Below are 19,502 nucleotides of genomic sequence, written 5' to 3'. Positions count from 1 at the left end.
TATCTATAACTATAAAAACACAATAAACCAATATGGACACTGCAGATCAACCCTTCTGTCACGAAGAAAAATGCAAAAATTATATAGATCCATATCACAACCACATACTTACCAGCGACCTTAAAATTATTGAAGACAACATCCTACAAGAAGTGATGAGCAACGGAAGAAAATTCAGACCCAACTCCAAGATTTGCTTAAAGAACATACACAACTTCATTAATATGAATCTATTGCAATTCACTTACTGAAAATTTCTATTATGTAAAATGTGGATAACACTAATTTCAAATAACACGAACTGTCCCCAATATTTCATGTTTACCAGGTTCCACTGTAAATCTGTTTTAAAGAAAAATAAACAAATGTTTCAATATTACTGATCATATGTATGAGGTAGGAAGCTTTACTATCATTTTTCATCATCATAAAGGAATTGCATATTAAAGCAGCAAAAATGCAGAATTCATTAAACAGGTGACTATAAACAAACATTTGTTCTAAAGAATATCATATGTTATCATCTGAAGAAAATAGTGTCTGTTACAAAATGGTATTTAAAATAAAATTATAATTGTATTATACTACTGCTGAAAGAGAAAGGAAAAAAGGTGGCCATCCCCTTCCTTTCTCCTTCAGCAGCAGTATTTTGTTAGCTTTGCTTTCTTTAAATTCAAATACCAAAAATATACAAGTTTTTTGAAAATAAAATACATTGACAAGATCTGTTTATCTAAATGGTCATGAAGAATACAGGTGACCCCCGCTTAATGCTGTAATTCGTTCCAGAAAAACAGAGCGCTAGGTGAATCCGCACTAAGCGAGTGCTGCACTCCCATAAAGTAACATATATATTTGGGAGTTACGGTCGGTGCAAAAAGGATATTTCCTAATCAATAATAAAACAGTAGTGAAAAGATGAACAAATGTCGGTCAAAATATTTAATATTCAAATATTTGTACATATAAAATATTCTGCATTGCATACGTATATAATTATATGGTAACTACTTACGTATCAAAATTAAACTTAATTCCAATTAAAATCATGAAATTAATTGATCTAAATTAATTTTAATTTGTTTAATTTAATTGATGAATTTAATCATGAAAAATGTGTCAATTTTGGGTTGTACTTTGGCCCTCTTCCTGGTAAAATAATAGGTGTTTTAATTTAAAATTCCCGGCAGCGTTACCACCCAACAATAAAGTCAACTGATCCTTCACCGCTTTGAAACTTGGCATGTTTTTTTTTTCCCTTCTTTCAATATGAAACCTCTTTTTGGCATTTGTTTCCAAAAAAGTCCTGCTTCATCTTTGTCAAAAACTTGAGAAGCATAATACACAATCATCATCATCAGCCATTTTCAATCCACTGTAGGATGAAGGCCTCTCCAGCAACTTTCCAGTTCCTTCTGTTTTGAGAACTGGCCATCCATTTACTACCCAAAAACTCATGAATTTCATCTATCCAACTCCGCCTTTGTCTTCCAGGTTTTCTTCTAGCTCCTCATGGGTATCATTCTGTTATTTTCTTAGTCCACCTGTCATCATGTCATCGAGCTATGTGTCCTGCCCAAGACCATTTTAGTTCTTTAGTTTTGATAAGAATGTCCTTTACTTGAGTTTGCTGCCTAATCCATGTGTTTCTCTACTTATCTAAAAGTCTGATTCCCAATATAATTCGTTCCATTCTTCGCTGCGTAGTTCTCAGCTTCTCTTCCATTCTTTTGGTGAGTGCCCAAGTTTCACTTCCATAAGTCATGGTGGGGTGTATACATTGATTCATTATTTTACGTTTCAGACAAATTGGGATATTGCTCTTCAGTATGTGACTATATTTCCTGAATGCTATCCATCCAAAATTTATTCTTGTCTTCACTTGACATTTACATTATTAGAGCTAATGACTTGTCCCAGATAAGTATATGACTCCACCTTTTCAATTACTGCTCCTTCAATCATTATTTCCCTTTCCGTGGCATACTTGTTCATCATTACTTTTGTTTTAGCCATATTCATCTTTAGTCCAAAATCCTTACTAACTGTACATAACTGATTAAGATTTTCCTCTAATTCTTTGGGGTCGTGGCTTATGACCACAATGTCATCTGCAAATCGTAAATGGTTTAGGTACTCTCCGTTCACATTGACTCCTTTCTGCAACCAGTCTAATCTTATGAAAGCTTCCTCAAGGGCAGCAGTAAGCAGCTTTGGAGATATTGTGTCTCCTTGTTGAACTCCTTTCTCGATTTTAAATTTGCTACTGTCTTTGTCTAGTCTAATAAAGGAGGTAAGCACTCTCACATATTTTCTTCAAAATCATAATATATGGAGTATCTATGCCTTGTTTTTCCAGTGCCCGAAACATTGCCTTATGCTGTATGGAGTCAAATGCCTTTTCATAATCCACAAATGCCAGGCATAATGGTGTTTTGTATTCATTTGTTTTCTCCATTAGCTGTGATATTACGTGAAGGTGATCCATAGTTGAGAATCCTGTCCTAAAGCCAGCTTGCTCTTTCGGTTGATTCTCATCAATTATTCTTTTTAATCTGTTAGTAATGACCCTTGTGAACAACTTGTAGATGTGGGATAACAAGCTAACTGGCCTATAATTTCCAATTTCTGATTTATCTCCTTTCTTATGCAGCAAAACTATGATTGCATTATTCCACTGCTTAGGCATCACACCTTTTCTAATGCACGTTGTGAAGAGCCTTGCCAGTTTTTGTGTTATGTCTCTTCCTCCCAATTTTAACAACTCTACAGTAACTTCATCTTCCCCTGGGGCTTTCTGATTCTTCATTTTCTTCAATGCATGTTCTACCTCACAGGAAGAATATCGGGTATGTAGTATGTGTTGCTACTTTGCAATCCATCTTCCCCACTGCTGGTATCATTCCCTCGCTCCTTGTATAATTCTCTATATTAGTCTTCTGTTATTTGAATTATGCCTTCTCTGCTGTTTATAAGTACACCATCGCTATTCTTCAGTTTCAGTATCATTTGTCTTTCTGTATTACTGCTCATGGCTGCTGATTTAAATGCTTTGTTTCCCCTTAATGCTTGTTCTACTTTTCTTGTTAAATCTTCTTATGTCCTCTCTGAGTCTCTTTCTAATGGCTTTGCATAACTCAGTATACTCAATTTTCTCCCTGTCAGGGTTTTTCTTGCTCTTCATTTGTCGTCTTCGGTTCATCTTGACAAGTGTTTCTTGACTAATTTTTTCTTCTTTGGATTTCTTTTTCCCTGTAGGTTTCTTGGGCTTTATCACTTTCAGAAAGTTGTAATATTCCTCGTCGATATCTTGGTCCTGAGCAGTCTGCAGAAACTTTGAGCAGTCAGCTCAAACTTGTTCTTAAGTTCCAGTACATAGCGCTTTTTCTCTTCCTCTGTTATCTCAAAGACCTTTGTATTATTTACTCGAGTCAGTTTTTTCCTTTCCTTTCCTACATTTATATCAAGTGTACATCTTACCATTCTGTGATCACTTCCAACATTTACTTTATTCAGGACGGTAACATCATTCACAATATATCTTCTGTTAGTGAGGATGAAGTTGATTTCATTAGTTGTTAATCCATTTGGACTCTTCCATGTCCACTTTCTGTTCACCCTTTTCTTGAAAATAGTGTTCATTACGGACAGTCCTTGGGATTCTGCAAATTCCACAAGTCTTTCACCTCTTTTATTTCTTTCACCAATTCCAAAATTTCCTATAGTTCCTTTTTCTGCGCTGTTTTGCCTTTTTCCAACCTTAGCATTGAAGTCCCCCATAATAATAGTGTAGTGGGTTTTCTGCTCATCTAGAAGACTCAATTTCGGTGCACATTTCTTCAACCTCTTCATCATCATGGCTCGATGTTGGTGCATAAATCATTATAATCTTTAGCTTGTACCTCTTAGAAATCTTGAGTATTAGTCTTGACACCCTTGGTGATGTACTTTTGAATTCCAAAATGTTGTTTTTAAAATTTTTATGGACCAGAAACCCAACTCCACCTTCACTCCTTTCACTGTTTCCATTGGTGTACAGTAGATGTCCACTTGATAAACTTATAAGTGATTCATTTCTTCTTCTTGTTTCAGCCAAACCGATGATATTCCAATTCACATTTTCTAATTCCTTTTCCAGCTCTAATATCCTGTCTTCACCGATGAGTGATCGTACGTTATAACAGGCCAAGTTCAGTTTCCGTGCATGGCAGCCTGGTCGTACCCCGAGATTCTTAGCACCCTCTGCTTCCACTCTGATCCTCTCGCTGCCGTAAGAGGGAGAGTGAAAGCTGCTGGGGACTGAGGGCCATTTTTATTGTTGTGCTCTCATATGCTGGAGGGTTTGGTCTTTTCCTCTTCACGCTGACCAGGTGCCTTGAAGAGAACCACTCTACACGTTCGTTGCCACCTAAGTGACGTAACAGGGCTTACCATCGAGAAGGTGTGCATGAGTGGATTTTAGGGAGGCAGGCCAACCGGACTTCTCCTAAATCATCTGTAATAGAGAGAGATTGGATCCATCAGTGTTTTAGGCTGAGTGTCTGATAACACACAGGATACCTGTTCCCCTCTAAGCCCCTCTTAATACACAATAACCCCTCTTCAATAATTTTAACAAGTTCTTTTTTGAAAGTTTCAGCTCCTTGATCTTCACTTGCAGCTTCTCCCTGGATTTTAAATCTATTCAACCAGCCCTTACTAGTTTTAAATGGTTCCACAATTTTTTTTAGGTGAGTTTTCTTCAGGCCGTAATAGGCTAATCTTTCTCTCTCTCTTTTTTATAATATTTAACTTAACTGAATTCTGCATTGGATATTTTCTTCAATAAAATTAGTTAGTCTCTCCATTTCAATCCTAATAGCCGGCTTAGCCCTAGTTGCTTGCAGTGGAACAGCTATCTTTCCTGCTGCTAAAATTAATTCTTTATTTTTTTTATAACTGTTCTTACAGTTAAACTTGCCAGTCCTAAATTATGGCACACATCCGCTTGTCGTTAACCGGAATCGATTCGCTTCAAAACATCTAATAAAATTTTCAAACTCAGTCTTTCTTATATTTATAGTCTGTGTACTGAGCCCAGACGCTGTTGCCTTTTCATTCTTATCTGCCATTATTAATTAACTCTTCGAAAAAGTAACTGCGTTGATTGCATTAATTATGATACAACATTCGTTATGCACAATGTCTAATACCGTACTGAGTGATGACTAGGCTTTGGATAAATGCATATAACACAAATATTACAAGCAATATACTTGATCATTTTTTTAAAATGTTGGTCTCGGAATATGCAATAAGTCACTGTACTGCAATTAAATCAGTGTGCGAGAAAATTTCACTGAGCGTGGGAAACGTTAATGCTGTTTTGCTATTCATTTTCAAGCTGTCGACTCCAAATGAAACTATTTTGTTAAATATGCCAAAAATGCAATCTGTAAAAGAGCGTTATAGTGATTTGTGACAGCATTATAGTCAGATAAGGGTTATAATATAAGAACAGCTTTATAGCGAATCAGCGTAAAGCGAACCGTGTTATAACAAGGGCTTGCTGTATCTCCTAAATAGCTCAAATTCTGTAGATGTTCCATAATTTTTCCAAAATTTTTTTTTTGGTTACAAGTTAAACAGATTACTTAGATGATAATTGGACATGTGAAAATAAGAGGGGGATGAAATAAATACCTTTCCTTAATTCCCTTAAGTGAAAGGAGGTCGCAGTGGGATTTTTTCCCTAGGGGTTTTATATATATAGTAGTAATATTATATTGCTATATATAGTAGTAATATTATATTTTTTGTTTGCTTCTAGACAATACACACTGCATCTCACCACATGATAAACATCTTTGTATATTTTTATTATTTTACCTTCTTTTTACTTTATTTACTTAATTTTTTAAACTGAGTAGGGACTACCTCGTCTGTTAGTATTAAGATAGAGCTGCATATTTACTTTTTCCCTTTTCTTGTATGAAAGACAAGTTACGAAATGCAGTGCCTGATAGTGCAGTGCCCAGTCAGGAGTAGTCCCTGATGAAATGCCTGGCCATGTATCATTTTTTTTTTTTACTGTAATCAGATTCTGCATATTCACCATCCCTATATTCAAACCTTCTTTCCAAAAACTGCCCTCCCATGTCTGAATACAGTGATATCTCTTTATTATTTAGTGTTAGTAATTTGTAATTTTTTGTTTATTGTTTTCTTCCATAGTCCCATTTCATTATTGCACTAGGTTTTTAACATTTTCACTACTACCTTACTTCCTTTTTCTACTTTCCTTTAAACCTCTTTTAGTTCAGGCACTATGTGTACTTCTCTTTTCCATCTTTTCAGACTATACTTATGTTACAAACTACACATTTACACACACACACACACACACACACACACACACACACACACACACACACAGTTGTGGGGTAGAATTCTGCATAATTATAGCAGTATCCCTGTTCCATATACCATTAATTAATAATATTTTATACCACACACACACTCTTCTGGTTATTTGGATCACATCAGGACCAGTGCATTTTGGCCCGTGCATCAGGACCAGTGCATTAAGCAGCTGCCCCAGTTATGCAAAGTTTCACGTAAATAGTTAAAAATACAGTATCAATCCTAATGATTGAGTCTCTGTATAATCAAATCATGTTACAATGGACTCATCATAGTAAAGTACCATTCTATACAATATGCAGTAAGTTTGTGAATTGAATTTTAATTCTAATAAACAGAAATTCTAATAAGCAAAAATAACAGGAATATTATACACAGGCTATAAAAGTAAAGATATAAAGCACAGATTTACACTTTATTGCCTTACCAATTAAAAAATACGTGAAAATTGGGAAGAATATTTTCCACAGTTTAGCAAAATAAAGATAAATTTACTCTTAGATGCATAGCTTAATTAATACATACTGTAATATGTACATACTAACTAGTTCATATTTCTGTTCACTGACATTTGGGGGGGGGGGGGAGAGATTAAAATTTAAAACAGCAAAAAAGATAAGCAATCAATAACAAAGAACATAGCAAGCAGAAATTGCAACTAACACAATACGTGCAAGTAAGATAAGGAGTAACAAGTTAAGAAGTTCAAAAATAGGAATGAGGAGATCTGAAAATTGTTTCATGTTTGAAGATTTCATGTTAGGGGAAACACATTTCACCGTAATAACATAAAAACCCAGAAAATTCCAGCTGTCTGTATTATCGCAAATTCAATAAGATTTGAGTTTACTATCCATTTATAATAGATTGCAATACACAAAAGCCCAATAAATTGGAAGCTGCTAATTGTATTATGGTTGTGACCTTCAGAAATCCAACAAGACCACGTGGTAAGGTTGGAGACAATCACAGGGTAATCTCAAGTGCTGCAATCTCCTTCCCAGATTAAACAGCATGTTTTCCCAATTAAGCAAAGAAAAACCCTGGCTATTTTCTCTAACTGGTTCTGTTTTTTAACATTTGCCCAGAAAAACATCTGCCCTGATTAACTGGCATCCCAAATAACCAGAATCCACTATATATATATATATATATATATATATATATATATATATATACACACACACACACACACACACACACACCAGGTGGTTATAAAATAAGTTTCCCTATTCAGGAGACCCTAATGTCAAAATGGGTAGAGATGGCACTGTGAAAATCGGTGGGCATGTCATTTAGGGAATGGGAATGATTTGTAGAAGAAAAAAAATTTGTTCAAATTTCTGCCACCAGGGGTAAAAATGGGTACTGTAAGCATGAGATGGAATATTTAACTTAGGATTAGTTTTTAATATCAGTCTTCACTTGAGATGCCAATCTGAAAACGGAGAACTGCGTGCGACAGTCTCGCGTAGCATTTAGCCAACAGCATGTAGCCAACATTGGGGATGTTGGCTACATGCTGTTTAATGCTTGCTTTCAAATCTACAAGTGTCTGTATGCCACCCCCAGTAAACTCTGTCTTTCAGGTGTCCCCCATAGCCAGAAATCACAGGGATTGAGATCTGATGATCAAGTTGGCAGAATTGCGGAAAGCCTCTAGAAATGATGCGATCATATCTGAATGTTGAACGGAGCAGTTCCTTCACTTGTTGACCAACGTGGGGAGGGGCACCATTTTGCATGAACATTACGGTCTCCAAGCATTGCCTTTCTTGCAGAGAGGGAATATTGTGATCGTTAGAAGAGTGCAGTACCGTGCACTATTTACAGTACACCTTATGGGGCCATGAGGTGTAGACTCTTCAAAGAAAAATGGTCCGATAAAAATTTGCTGTGAATCCACACTATACTGTAACGTATGGACTTTGTAGTGGTCTATCACGCACAGCAGATGGATGAGAAGTTCCCCATATTCGCAGTTTTGTGCATTTACAGCCCCATGAAGAGTGAAATGTGCCTCATCAGACCACAAGATCATTCAAGCCCATGTATTGTCAAGTTCCATACAAGCCAGAAATCATAGAGCAAAGTCTATTCATTGTTGCTGATCACAAGACTTTAGTTCTTGCACTACGAGCATCTTGTGCGGGAACCAGCAAAAAATTATTTGAAGCACTTCATGTACAATAGACCAAGCAAGGTTTAAGTCTCTTGACACACCTCTAGCAGGCACTACTTCGCATTCTGACCTGGAGGCCATTGCAACCACCACTTCATCCACTATCTCTGTTCCGATACGTGGTTATCCCCTGCATGGAATTACACCTAACTTCCCGGTCCCTTCAAATTTCTTCATTAGTTTTTGAAGCCCCACTGACGTCAAAGGTCCTTTACACAACCCTTTTAGTTTCCGATATTCACATAGTGCTACATTACGTTACTATTAATCTGGCAGAATAGTTTCACTAAAAGAGCACATTTTTTTTTGTAAGAGCCATAATGATTGTTGACGACATCATTGGCATTTCTGCTCTTATCTAACAGGATGTCATTTGCATAAGCAGCGCCACTTTTTCCCTACCCACCGATTTTCACAGCGCTAACTCTAACCGTTTTGACACCAGTCTCCTGAATAAGGAAACTTATTTTATAACCACCTGGTATATTCACGATCAAAGTTGTGGGGTGGAATTAAACAGATTATCCTGCCAATAACCCCATCTCAACCAATCACCACTCCATTAAAAACAAGGATATGTTGGGAGAGGCAAAAATACATACAAATATAACTTCAAAATACATTAAGTTTCGTATGGGTCAATGTTAACCAGATTTCACTTTGGAAATTAAAACTGCAATCAACAAGGCCCCTAAGGAGGTTATCCCTTAGTGAATCAATATATATACATACACTACTTCATTGGCTTACTGATTGGTTACCTCTTAAAGAACTGACCATGAAGATGGTCATATCTCCTAAATAGCTCAAATTCTATAGATGTTCCAACAACAAACAGTCATTTTTCCTAAACTAAAAAGCATGAATACATACTGCTACAACTAAAAGCCATTATCAAACACTCATCTGACAACTAACATTAGAACAAACATTCAGCATCATTACATACCAGGTGTAGCCACAACCACAGTCTACATGATAAACTGAAATCTGCAGAAACAGATTCTTCCCCACTGTTGGCAAAATTTAGAGATAAAGTTCACAAGCTAGACAACATTTAGACAGTTTCTCTTCTTTAACATGTATATGCACATTGCACAGGTACACATAAACAAGTATTTAAAACATTTGTTGCTTTCAAATAAATTTGGCTGCCGTGCTACGAAATTGAATATTATTATTTTCAATCAAGCACAATGTGAGTGAAGTTGGTTAGTAACACAATAAATTTTCAGTTGAGAGTACAAAGCAATATCGCAACAGCGGTGAACCTGTAATAAGGTTCACTACTTGTCCCTCATTACCACAAGATGTGGTAATGCAATAGCTCCAAAACTAAAAATCCTTTGTTATGTGCATTATGTATTTTCTCCCCTTAACCTTAAATTATTTCACTCTCATGGAAAAGGAAATTCAGTAAATGCAGGCTGTGTTTTATTCTGAAGCACTAGTTTATTAGATAACATATTATAAACTTTCGTAGCATTAACTAGAGTTCTAGGATACTAGTCAGGATGGAATTAAATTTCTTTCTTCTAGAGAATCTGTTCAAAACTTATTTACTGAAAATGGCAATAAGCAGAAAACTAACCATGTGCTGATCATTTAAAAGGTGGACAATTCGGGTGGTCCACTCACCACTTGGAATGATTTCTGGTGTTGTGCGCAGAAGACGAAGTAGACACAAAGCTGCACTTTGTTTAACTAAGTCAATTGTTTCTCTAAAAAAATATGAAGAAAAAAAAGAAAAACAATTTAAGCAGACAGAATTTAAAATATAAAAAAATAAATAAAAAATTAACACATTAGAATCCACTTTCAAACAAAATACCTGATTAATTCAATTTTATTCACAATCTCACCTCTTCTCCTAACAACAAATTAATTAACTATAAATCCTTTACATTTGAATAAAAAATAAAACTAGCAAAGTAGAGAAAAAAAATGTAACAGCAAGAAAAACCTTATAATAAAATAATTTCTTTTGAATTTATTCATGTATAAAACAAAAAATTTATTAAGCAAGTGAAGATTTAAAATGAATATCGAGTGGAACCTGGTTACCATGAAATGATGGGAGACTGTAACAATCAATTAAGGTTATTCAGTGTTAACCATATTTCACATTATGAAACTAGATTTTTCAAAGTTTTCGGCCACTGGACAACTATACTGCTGAACATTTCTTTTAATAATGGATTTTATGATTACGATATGATTATGACATTGTGCTAGCAAAGGATGAAGGGTTTCAAATATCCTTGGTAGTTTCGATCGACAAGTTCTTTAACATGTATATGTACATTGCACAGGTGCACAAAAACAGTTATTTAAAACATTTGTTGCTTTCAAATAAATTTGGCTACCTTGCTACAAAATTGAATATTATTATATTCAATCAAGCACAATGTGAATGAAGTTGGTTAGTAGCACAAATTTTCAGTTGAGAGTTAGGCAATATCGCAACAGTCGTGAACCTGTAATAAGGTTCACTACTTTTACCACATTTGGAGATCTGGATTTAAATCCTATCAGAAATAGGATTAATTCTTAAATGCCTCTTCATATCAGGGTGGTAATTTGCTCATATCAAGTGGACACAAGTGGGTTTCCCCATAAATTGTTCTATATTTTTCAATACACAACTTGAGAATGTCAATGCAAGGGTTCAACACAGCACATGCATTTGAGTTTACTATGGTTCAAGCCCTCTGCAGCCGAGTGGTCAGGAGAGGGAGTGCAGTGGCACACGCTCTTTGAGTAGACCGGGGTTCAAGCCTCTGACTACTAAATACGGTCAATCTGCCAACCCGCACTGGACCAGCGTGGCAGATTATGGTCCATTTCCCTCAGCATGAATTATTGAGGAGGCTTCCATCCTGCAGTGGTTTGATAATGGCTGAAATTCACTTTTTTTTTTTTTTTTTTTTTTTAAAATGGTTCAAGCTCACAACTGCTAAATATGTTTAACAACGTATTTTTGTCAAAATGATTAGGTGTGAACTCCTCAGACCTATGTGGTCATGCCAGCGTATGAAGAGAACATTTACACAAACATAATACAAATAAAGATCATCATCAGCCATTTTCAATCCACTGCAGGATGAAGGCCTCTCCAGCAACTTTCCAGTTCTTTCTGTTTTGTACAATGGCCATCCATTTACTACCTACAAACTCATGAATTTCATCTATCCATCTCCGCAGTTATCTTACATGTTTATTCTAGCTCCATTTGGGTATCATTCGGATATTTTGTTAGTGCATCTGTCATCATGTCTTCGAGCCATGTGTCCTGCCAAAGACCATTTTAGTTCTTTAGTTTTGATAAGAATGTCCTTTACTTGAGTTTGCTGCTTAATCCATGTGTTTCTCTTTTTATCTAACAGTCTGATTCCCAATATAACATCGTGCCATTCTTTGCTGTGTCATTCTCAGCTTCTCTTTCATTCTTCGGGTGAGTGCACAAGTTTCACTTCCAAGTCATGGTGGGGAGTATACATTGTTTCATTATTTTACGTTTCAGACAAACTGGGATATTGCTCCTCAGCATGTGACCATATTTCCTGAATGCTATCCATTCAAAATTTATTCTTCTCTTGACTTACAGCAATTTATCATTATTACAGCTAATAACTTGTCCCAGATAAGTATATGACACCACCTTTTCAATTACTGCTCCTTCGATCATTATATCCCTTTCTGTGGCATACTTGTTCATCATTACTTTCGTTTTGACCATATTCATCTTTAGTCCAAAATCCTTAGTAACTCTGCATAACTGATTAAGATTTTCCTCTAATTCTTTGGGATCGTGGCTTATGACCGCAATGTCATCTGCAAATCGTAAATGGTTTAGGTACTCTCCATTCACATAGACTCCTTTCTGCGACTAATCTAATCTTCTGAAAGCTTCCTCAAAGGCAGAAGTAAACAACTTCAGAGTTGTCTCCTTGTCGAACTCCTTTCTCAATTTTCAATTTGCTACTATCTTTGTCTAGTCTAATAAAGGAGGTAGTGTTCTCATATATTTTCTTCAAAATCATAATATGTGGGGTATCTGTGCCTTGTCTTTCCAGTGCCCGAAACATTGCCTTATGCTGTATGGAGTCAAATGCCTTTTCATAATCCACAAATGCCAAACATAATGGTGTTTTATATTCATATGCTTTCTCCATTAGCTGTGATATTACGTGAATGTGATCCATAGTTGAGAATCCTGTCCTAAAGCCAGCTTGCTCTTTCGGTTGATTCTCATCAAGTATTCTTTCTAATCTGTTAGTAATGACCTTTGTGAGCGACTCGTAGATGTGGGATAACAATCTAATTGGTCTATAATTTCCAATTTCTGAATTATCTCCTTTCTTATGTAGCAAAACTATGATTGCATGATTCCATTCCTTAGGCATCACACCTTTTCTAATGCATTTTGTAAAGTCTCCAGTTTTTGTGTCAAGTCTCTTCCTCCCAATTTTAACAACTCTACAGTAGCTTCATCTTCCCCCGCGGCTTTCTGATTCTTCATTTTCTTCAACACATGTTCTACCTCATCAGGAAGGATATCGGGTGTGTCGTATGAGTTACTAATTTGCGATCCATCTTCCCCACTGTTGGCATCATTCCCTCACTAATGGCTTTGCATAACTCAGTATAATCAATTTTCTCCTTGTCAGTGTTTATCTTTCTCTTCATTTGTCACCTTCGTTTCATCATGACAAGTGTTTCTTGACTAATTTTTTATTCTTTGGATTTCTTTTTATCTATAGGTTTCTTGGGCTTTATCACTTTCAGAAAGTTGTAATATTCCTCGTTGACGTCTTGGTCCTGAGCAGTCTGCATAAGCTCAAACTTGTTCTTAAGTTCCAGTACATACTGCTTTTTCTCCTCTTTGTTATCTCAAAGACCTTTGTATTATTTACTTGTGTCAGTTTTTTACTTTCTTTTCTTACATCTATATCAAGTGTTCATCTTACCATTCTGTGATCCCTTCCAACATTTACCTTTTTCAGAACAGTAACATCATTCAAGGTATATCTTCTGTTAGTGAAGATGAAGTAGACTTCATTAGTTATTAATCCATTTGGACTCTTCCATGTCCACTTCCTGTTCACCCTTTTCTTGAAAAAAGGGTTCATTACTGACAATCATCAGTTTTGCAAATTCCACAAGTCTTTCACCTCTTTCATTTCTTTCACCAATTCCAAAATTCCCTATAGTTCCCCTTTCTGCACTGTTTTGTCTTTTTCCAACCTTAGCATTGAAGTGCCCCATAATGATAGTGTAGTGGGTTTTCTGCTCTCTCTAGAAGACAATTTCAGAGTACATTTCTTCAACCTCTTAATCATCATGGCACGATTTTGGTGCATAAATCATTATAACCTTTAGCTTGTACCTCTTAAAAATCCTGAGTAGTGGTCTTGACAACCTTGGTGATGTACTTTTGAATTCCAAAATGTTGTTTTTTATATCTTTATGAACCAGAAACCCAACTGCACCTTCGCTCCTTTCACTGTTACCATTGGTGTACAGCCTTTTTCCACTTGATAAACTTATAAGCGATTCATTTCTTCTTGTTTCAGCCAAACCGATGATATTCCAATTCACATTTTCTAATTCCTTTTCCAGCTCTAATATCCTGTCTTCACCGATGAGCGATCTTACGTTGTAACAGGTCAAGTTCAGTTTCCGTGCATGGCAGCCTGGTTTTACCCAGAGATTCATAGCACCCTCTGCTTCCACTTTGATCCTCTCGCTGCCGTAAGAGGGGGAGTGAGAGCCGCTGGGGACTGAGTGTCATTTCTTTTGTCATGTTGTCATGTGCTGGAAGGTTTGGTCTTTTCCTGTTCACGCTGACTAGGTGTCTTGAAGAGAACCACTCTACACGTTCGTTGCCACCTAAGTGATGTAACAGGGCTTACCGTCAAGGTGTGCATGAGTGGATTTTAGGGAGGCAGGCCAACCGGACTTCTAAATCTTCTGTAATAAAAAAATATTGGATCCATCAGTGTTTTAGACTGAATGTCTGATAACACATAGAATACCTGTTCCCCTCTAAGCCCCTTAAATAAAGATCATACTTAAGATAATGAAGCAGTGGTTAGTACCTAGAGTTTTTGAACTACATCCAATTGACCAAAAATCACTGTGTGTGTGAGAGAGAGAGAAAATTTCTGGATTACTGTAAAACTTTTTTCAGTAAAGATTAAAAATCTACAAAAAAGAAAGTTTACAGTAATCCAGAAAGTTCTCTCTCAGCTTTTTGAAAAGAAACAATTTAAAATAAAAAAAACTTAAATTTTATTCTTAATTCTGACATTATCACATAATAATTATATATGATCAAAAAACATATGAAATGTCTTATCAAAAAAAATAATAATAACTGAACCAACTTTACTGACAAAAATCAGGATAAAAAATCTGTTAACTTACCATAGCAAGGGTGTTTTTTAGCATACATGATGCAACAAATTTTTATGGCTAATTTTTTTCCAATTAAAAAAATAATGAATAACTGTGCATAAACAACAGATACCCAAATAAAAAGAATTGGGTATCTGTTGTCAACACTGTTAGCAACTACATCAAAGCTATACTCTAATATACTAAAGAATAAACTTAAATATAGTGAACAATATGGGTTCAGAGAAGGACTGATGGGTTCAGAAAACTGATCCCATTTTCTCATAACAAATTTTGGAGAAAAGAAGAGAATTTAAATTTAACCTACCAACATTTCTTCTAATTGTTGATAACGAAAAAGCATATGACAATGTAAACCAGGAAAACAGAAATACAAAGCCTACATAAATTTAAAGGTTTCCATAAAATATTCTAATGGCCAACTAGCAAATCCAATTAATGCCAATAAAGTAGTCAAACAAGGATGTGGACCATTACCAAATTTATTTAATATTTACATCAATAAAATTATTAAAGAATGGAAACAAACAGTTAACAATGGAATACAGTTGAACCATGGGGATAAAATCCAAACTATATTATACGCTGACAATCGAGTAATAATTGCAAAATCTGAAAATGAGCTATGTATAGCAATTAACAAACTGAATAAAATAGGCCAAAAATATGAGATGAAGATCTCCACTTCAAAAACAAAATCAATGGAATTATGTGGAAAAAAACAGAGTCAAAACTGTTATTGATGACAAAATAATAGAACAAATATCAGATTTCACCTACTTTGGAAATTTAATATCAAATGAAGGGAAAGACATCCACACAAAACTACAAAAATATAATAAAATGAACCGAATGATTAAATGCCACTTTTGAAAACAAATAACAACTAAAAAAAAATTATGATTACACAACATTACTTCAAAATCAGCCCTCTTCTCCAGTTGTGAGACTTGGGTAATAAATAAGAAAGATGGACAAAAAACAGAAGCAGCACAAATGAGATTGTTAAGACTATTAAAAAAAAAAGGTAAAGTGGAACCATTATCAACCCACTGCAGGATGGAAGCCTCCTCAACAATTCATGCTGAGGGAAATGGACCATAATCTGCCACGCTGGTCCAGTGCGGGTTGGCAGATCGACCGTATTCAACAGTCAGGGGCTTGAACCCCAGTCTACTCAAAGAGCGTGTGCTACTGCACTCCCGCTCCTGACCACTCGGCTACGAAGCCCACCTTTATTTGGCTTTAAAAGGCTAGACCAGTGGTTTTCAACCAGGGTGCCGCAACAACATTCCAGGGGTGCCATGTAATTTTGGATTAAGTTAGTTAAACTTATTTTTTATTACTATTTTTTTTTTTTTTTTTTTTGAAATTTATATATTTATTTCATTATAAAAAGGTATATGGTATCCACTGTGTCGTATCTCTTTAATTTTGTGGTGATCTATAATTGATATTTATTTAGTACCTCTATATAAAGAATAAAATTATTATATAAGTATATATAATTTGTATTATTAATTTTAATTTTGTTTATAATTATATTATTATAATAACAATCATATAACATTTTTTTTTACTATTACACACACACACGCATGCACACATTATTAAGTGGTCAAAAACCACTGTGTTAAGTATTTCTTTTGGCCTAGGGGTGCCGAGAAAAAATTACTGGTACACTTTAAGGTCGCCGTGAACCAAGAAACTTTGGGAACCTATGGGTTAGGCCACCAAAGAAATTCAGATATTCATGAGAAATTAAAAGTAGATAATATAGTAGATGACATAAAATGGTATCCTTGAGGTTGTTACAGACATTCTCTCAGATATGCCAGATAAGCTGTACTTGCTATCTAGGAGTCTAAAACGCTGATGGAACTGATATTCGGGCGACATTCAAGTCAAGTGGACCAAATTTTGGCAAAGTCCGGATGGTCTGTGACAGCCAAATGCTCTGCTTGCACCTTCACGATGGTAGGACGGTTAGTAATACTGGGTATAACCTCCATGTACAAGCACGCTGTGGGTGACCACCCACGTGTGGACCAACGTAAGCAGGAGACGGGGTGTGGCGCCCACACCACATGGAGGAATGCTGCCCCTCTGTGTTACCAGGCAATACTAGATTGTAGATGACTCTCATCAACTGGCGTAATACCACCACTTTGCTTATTGGAGGCTTGAAGTGGTGGAACACATGTTTAGTCTACAGAGCTAAGTTCCGGTCAAACTTTCCCCATCTCTTCCATCATGCAGTATGACTGATGACTTTTGAGGTTATGATGAACATCAAGGTGAGATCCAATCTTCCTTACATTTCGAGGGTACAGCTCTAAAACAGTGTTGACAGGCAGGCCGCTAGTTAGTACACTGGACCGAAACTTTTGGTAACTCTTTAGGAGGCTTCCGGATCAGCTAGTGCATAATCTTGCTACCTCTACTCTGCCAGATAGTGAATGGTGGAAGTCTGAGTAGTGTGTATGCAGGGGGCATTGTCGAGGCCACGTTATGTCAAGGATCTGGGTATATTTTTACCATGTGTATGCCATATCCAAAAATTTCATTACTTCATACAGCATGTCCCCCACACTTTTTCTTACTATCGAATACACCATGTATAGTCAAACTAATAAAGTAAAGCTTATCTGCAAAAAGATCTAAACCTCCCAAACACATCCTAGTTCATTTCACAAATATACGTGGACTCAATTCTAATCTCAACGATGTCCATTTCCACTTGCACTCTGTCAAACCCCATGCATTTTTTCAGACTGAATCTCAGTTATCAGTTGTTTCAACTACTGCTCATTGCAGTTGCCCAAATTCCTTTCACCTCAAAGGTGGTACTTGTGCATATGTCCGTGTCGATATTCCTTGTCAGAGACTTGGTAATTGGGAATCTCCTCTTTTCAATCTTCTCTGGCTTAAAATCACTTTACCTCATTGTGTCAAATTCATCTATTGTCTCTACCATTTTCCCAGCACCACTAATCACTTGGCGCTCTTTGACTTCCTCTTTGCAACTTTACTTTCTCCAGTCCAACTTTCTTAACAGTGAGGTAGTTTTCCTTGGTGATTTTAATGTTCACAACTCCAGCTGACTTCATTTTCTAGTCACACCGACCCTGCTGGTCGAGATGCTGAGGCTTTTTGCAATTACTAATGACCTTGAGCAGATTGTTCATTTACCTATAATGAATACCAGACAATCCTAACCATACAGCCAACACGCTTGATCTTTTTTTCTCACAAACAACCCTTCTAAGTACACGGTTGAAGTGAGTGGTCCTTTAGGCACCTCATGATCACAACTCGGCGATTGTCTCTTCTCCAATGGAGCCTTTATCTCACGGCTATTCCCAACCTCGTATTGTTTAGCATTAGAAGAATGCAAAATGGGATGAATTGCAAGATTTCATTTCTTCATTTCCTTGGTCGGACTACTGTTTCAAAACTTCTGATTGTCAACTTTTGCTCAGATCATGTCAGAGAAATTATTCTTGTAGGGATGGAATCCGTTATTCCACACTCAAAAATCTCGTCCTTTATCTAAACCTTTGTTTTCAAATAAATGTGCTAGGCTTTTCAAGAGAAGACTGTTGCATATCGCAATTGGCTTGTTTGCAATTCTTCAGTTTCATTTTCTGCCTACACCAAAGCTTGCAACAATTGTAAAGCAGTTATTAATCAGTCCAAACTAGATTTTAAACAGGCAAAGAGTAGAAAACTTGCTTCTTGCCCTAATGGTAGCCAAGCATTCTGGTCTCTTGCCAAAGCTATTGGCCGCAACTTTTGCCCATCTCTGTTCCCACCTCTCTTGAAACCAGATGGTTCTGTTGTCACTTCAGCCAAGGATAAAGCTGACCTGCTAGCATCTCATTTTTCTTCCAACTCATGTACTAACGATCTTGGTAAAACACCTCCCACCATTCCCAACACGCTCCATTCAATGTCTCCTGTTGTCTTCCGCCAAAAGGATGTCAAAGATTTTGACAAATTTTGATGGTAAGAAAGCTCCCGTTAGTACTCGTGTACTAACGATCTTGGTAAAACACCTCCCACCATTCCCAACACGCTCCATTCAATGTCTCCTGTTGTCTTCCGCCAAAAGGATGTCTTCCGCCAAAAGGATGTCTTACCATCAAAATTTTGACAAATTTTGATGGTAAGAAAGCTCCAGGTCCTGATGGTAATTCTCCACTTGCTCTCAAAACCCGTGCTCCCAAACTTACTCCTGTTCTTTGCCACCTTTTTTCTCTTTCTCATTCCAAAAGTGTTTTTCCTTCTGCTTGGAAATTCTCATATTCAGCCAGTCACTAAAACGGGTGACAAATCCCTCCCTTCCAATTATCATCCCATTGCAATTAACCGCCAACACTTAAACTACCTAGAACCCTTCCGTCTGATCACTGATCGCCAGTATGGATTCCATCAGTGTTGATCCACTGTGATATTCTAGCTTATGTTACCCATTTATGGACAAATTCAATGGAAA

The 19,502-nt window shown here is 36.4% G+C and overlaps 1 protein-coding gene across 2 annotated transcripts in view; it reads right to left on the bottom strand.

The window, feature by feature from the left end:
• The window catches only part of LOC150077411 (AP-2 complex subunit alpha-like), a 588,904-nt gene that overhangs the window by 443,289 nt on the left and 126,113 nt on the right, over positions 1-19,502 (bottom strand). For both annotated transcript variants that reach the window (XM_090386478.1, XM_090386479.1), the window contains exon 6: positions 10,176-10,305. In XM_090386478.1, coding sequence (XP_090242604.1) covers positions 10,176-10,305 — 130 coding nt within the window. The remainder of the gene's footprint in view (positions 1-10,175; positions 10,306-19,502) is intronic.

The sequence above is a fragment of the Mastigoproctus giganteus genome, chromosome 12, assembly GCF_048544385.1.
Source record: "Mastigoproctus giganteus isolate SK-2022 chromosome 12, ASM4854438v1, whole genome shotgun sequence".
NCBI lineage: Eukaryota > Metazoa > Arthropoda > Arachnida > Uropygi > Thelyphonidae > Mastigoproctus > Mastigoproctus giganteus.
Note: the sequence above shows the minus strand (reverse complement) of the source record. Positions and strands in the feature narration are given on the sequence as shown.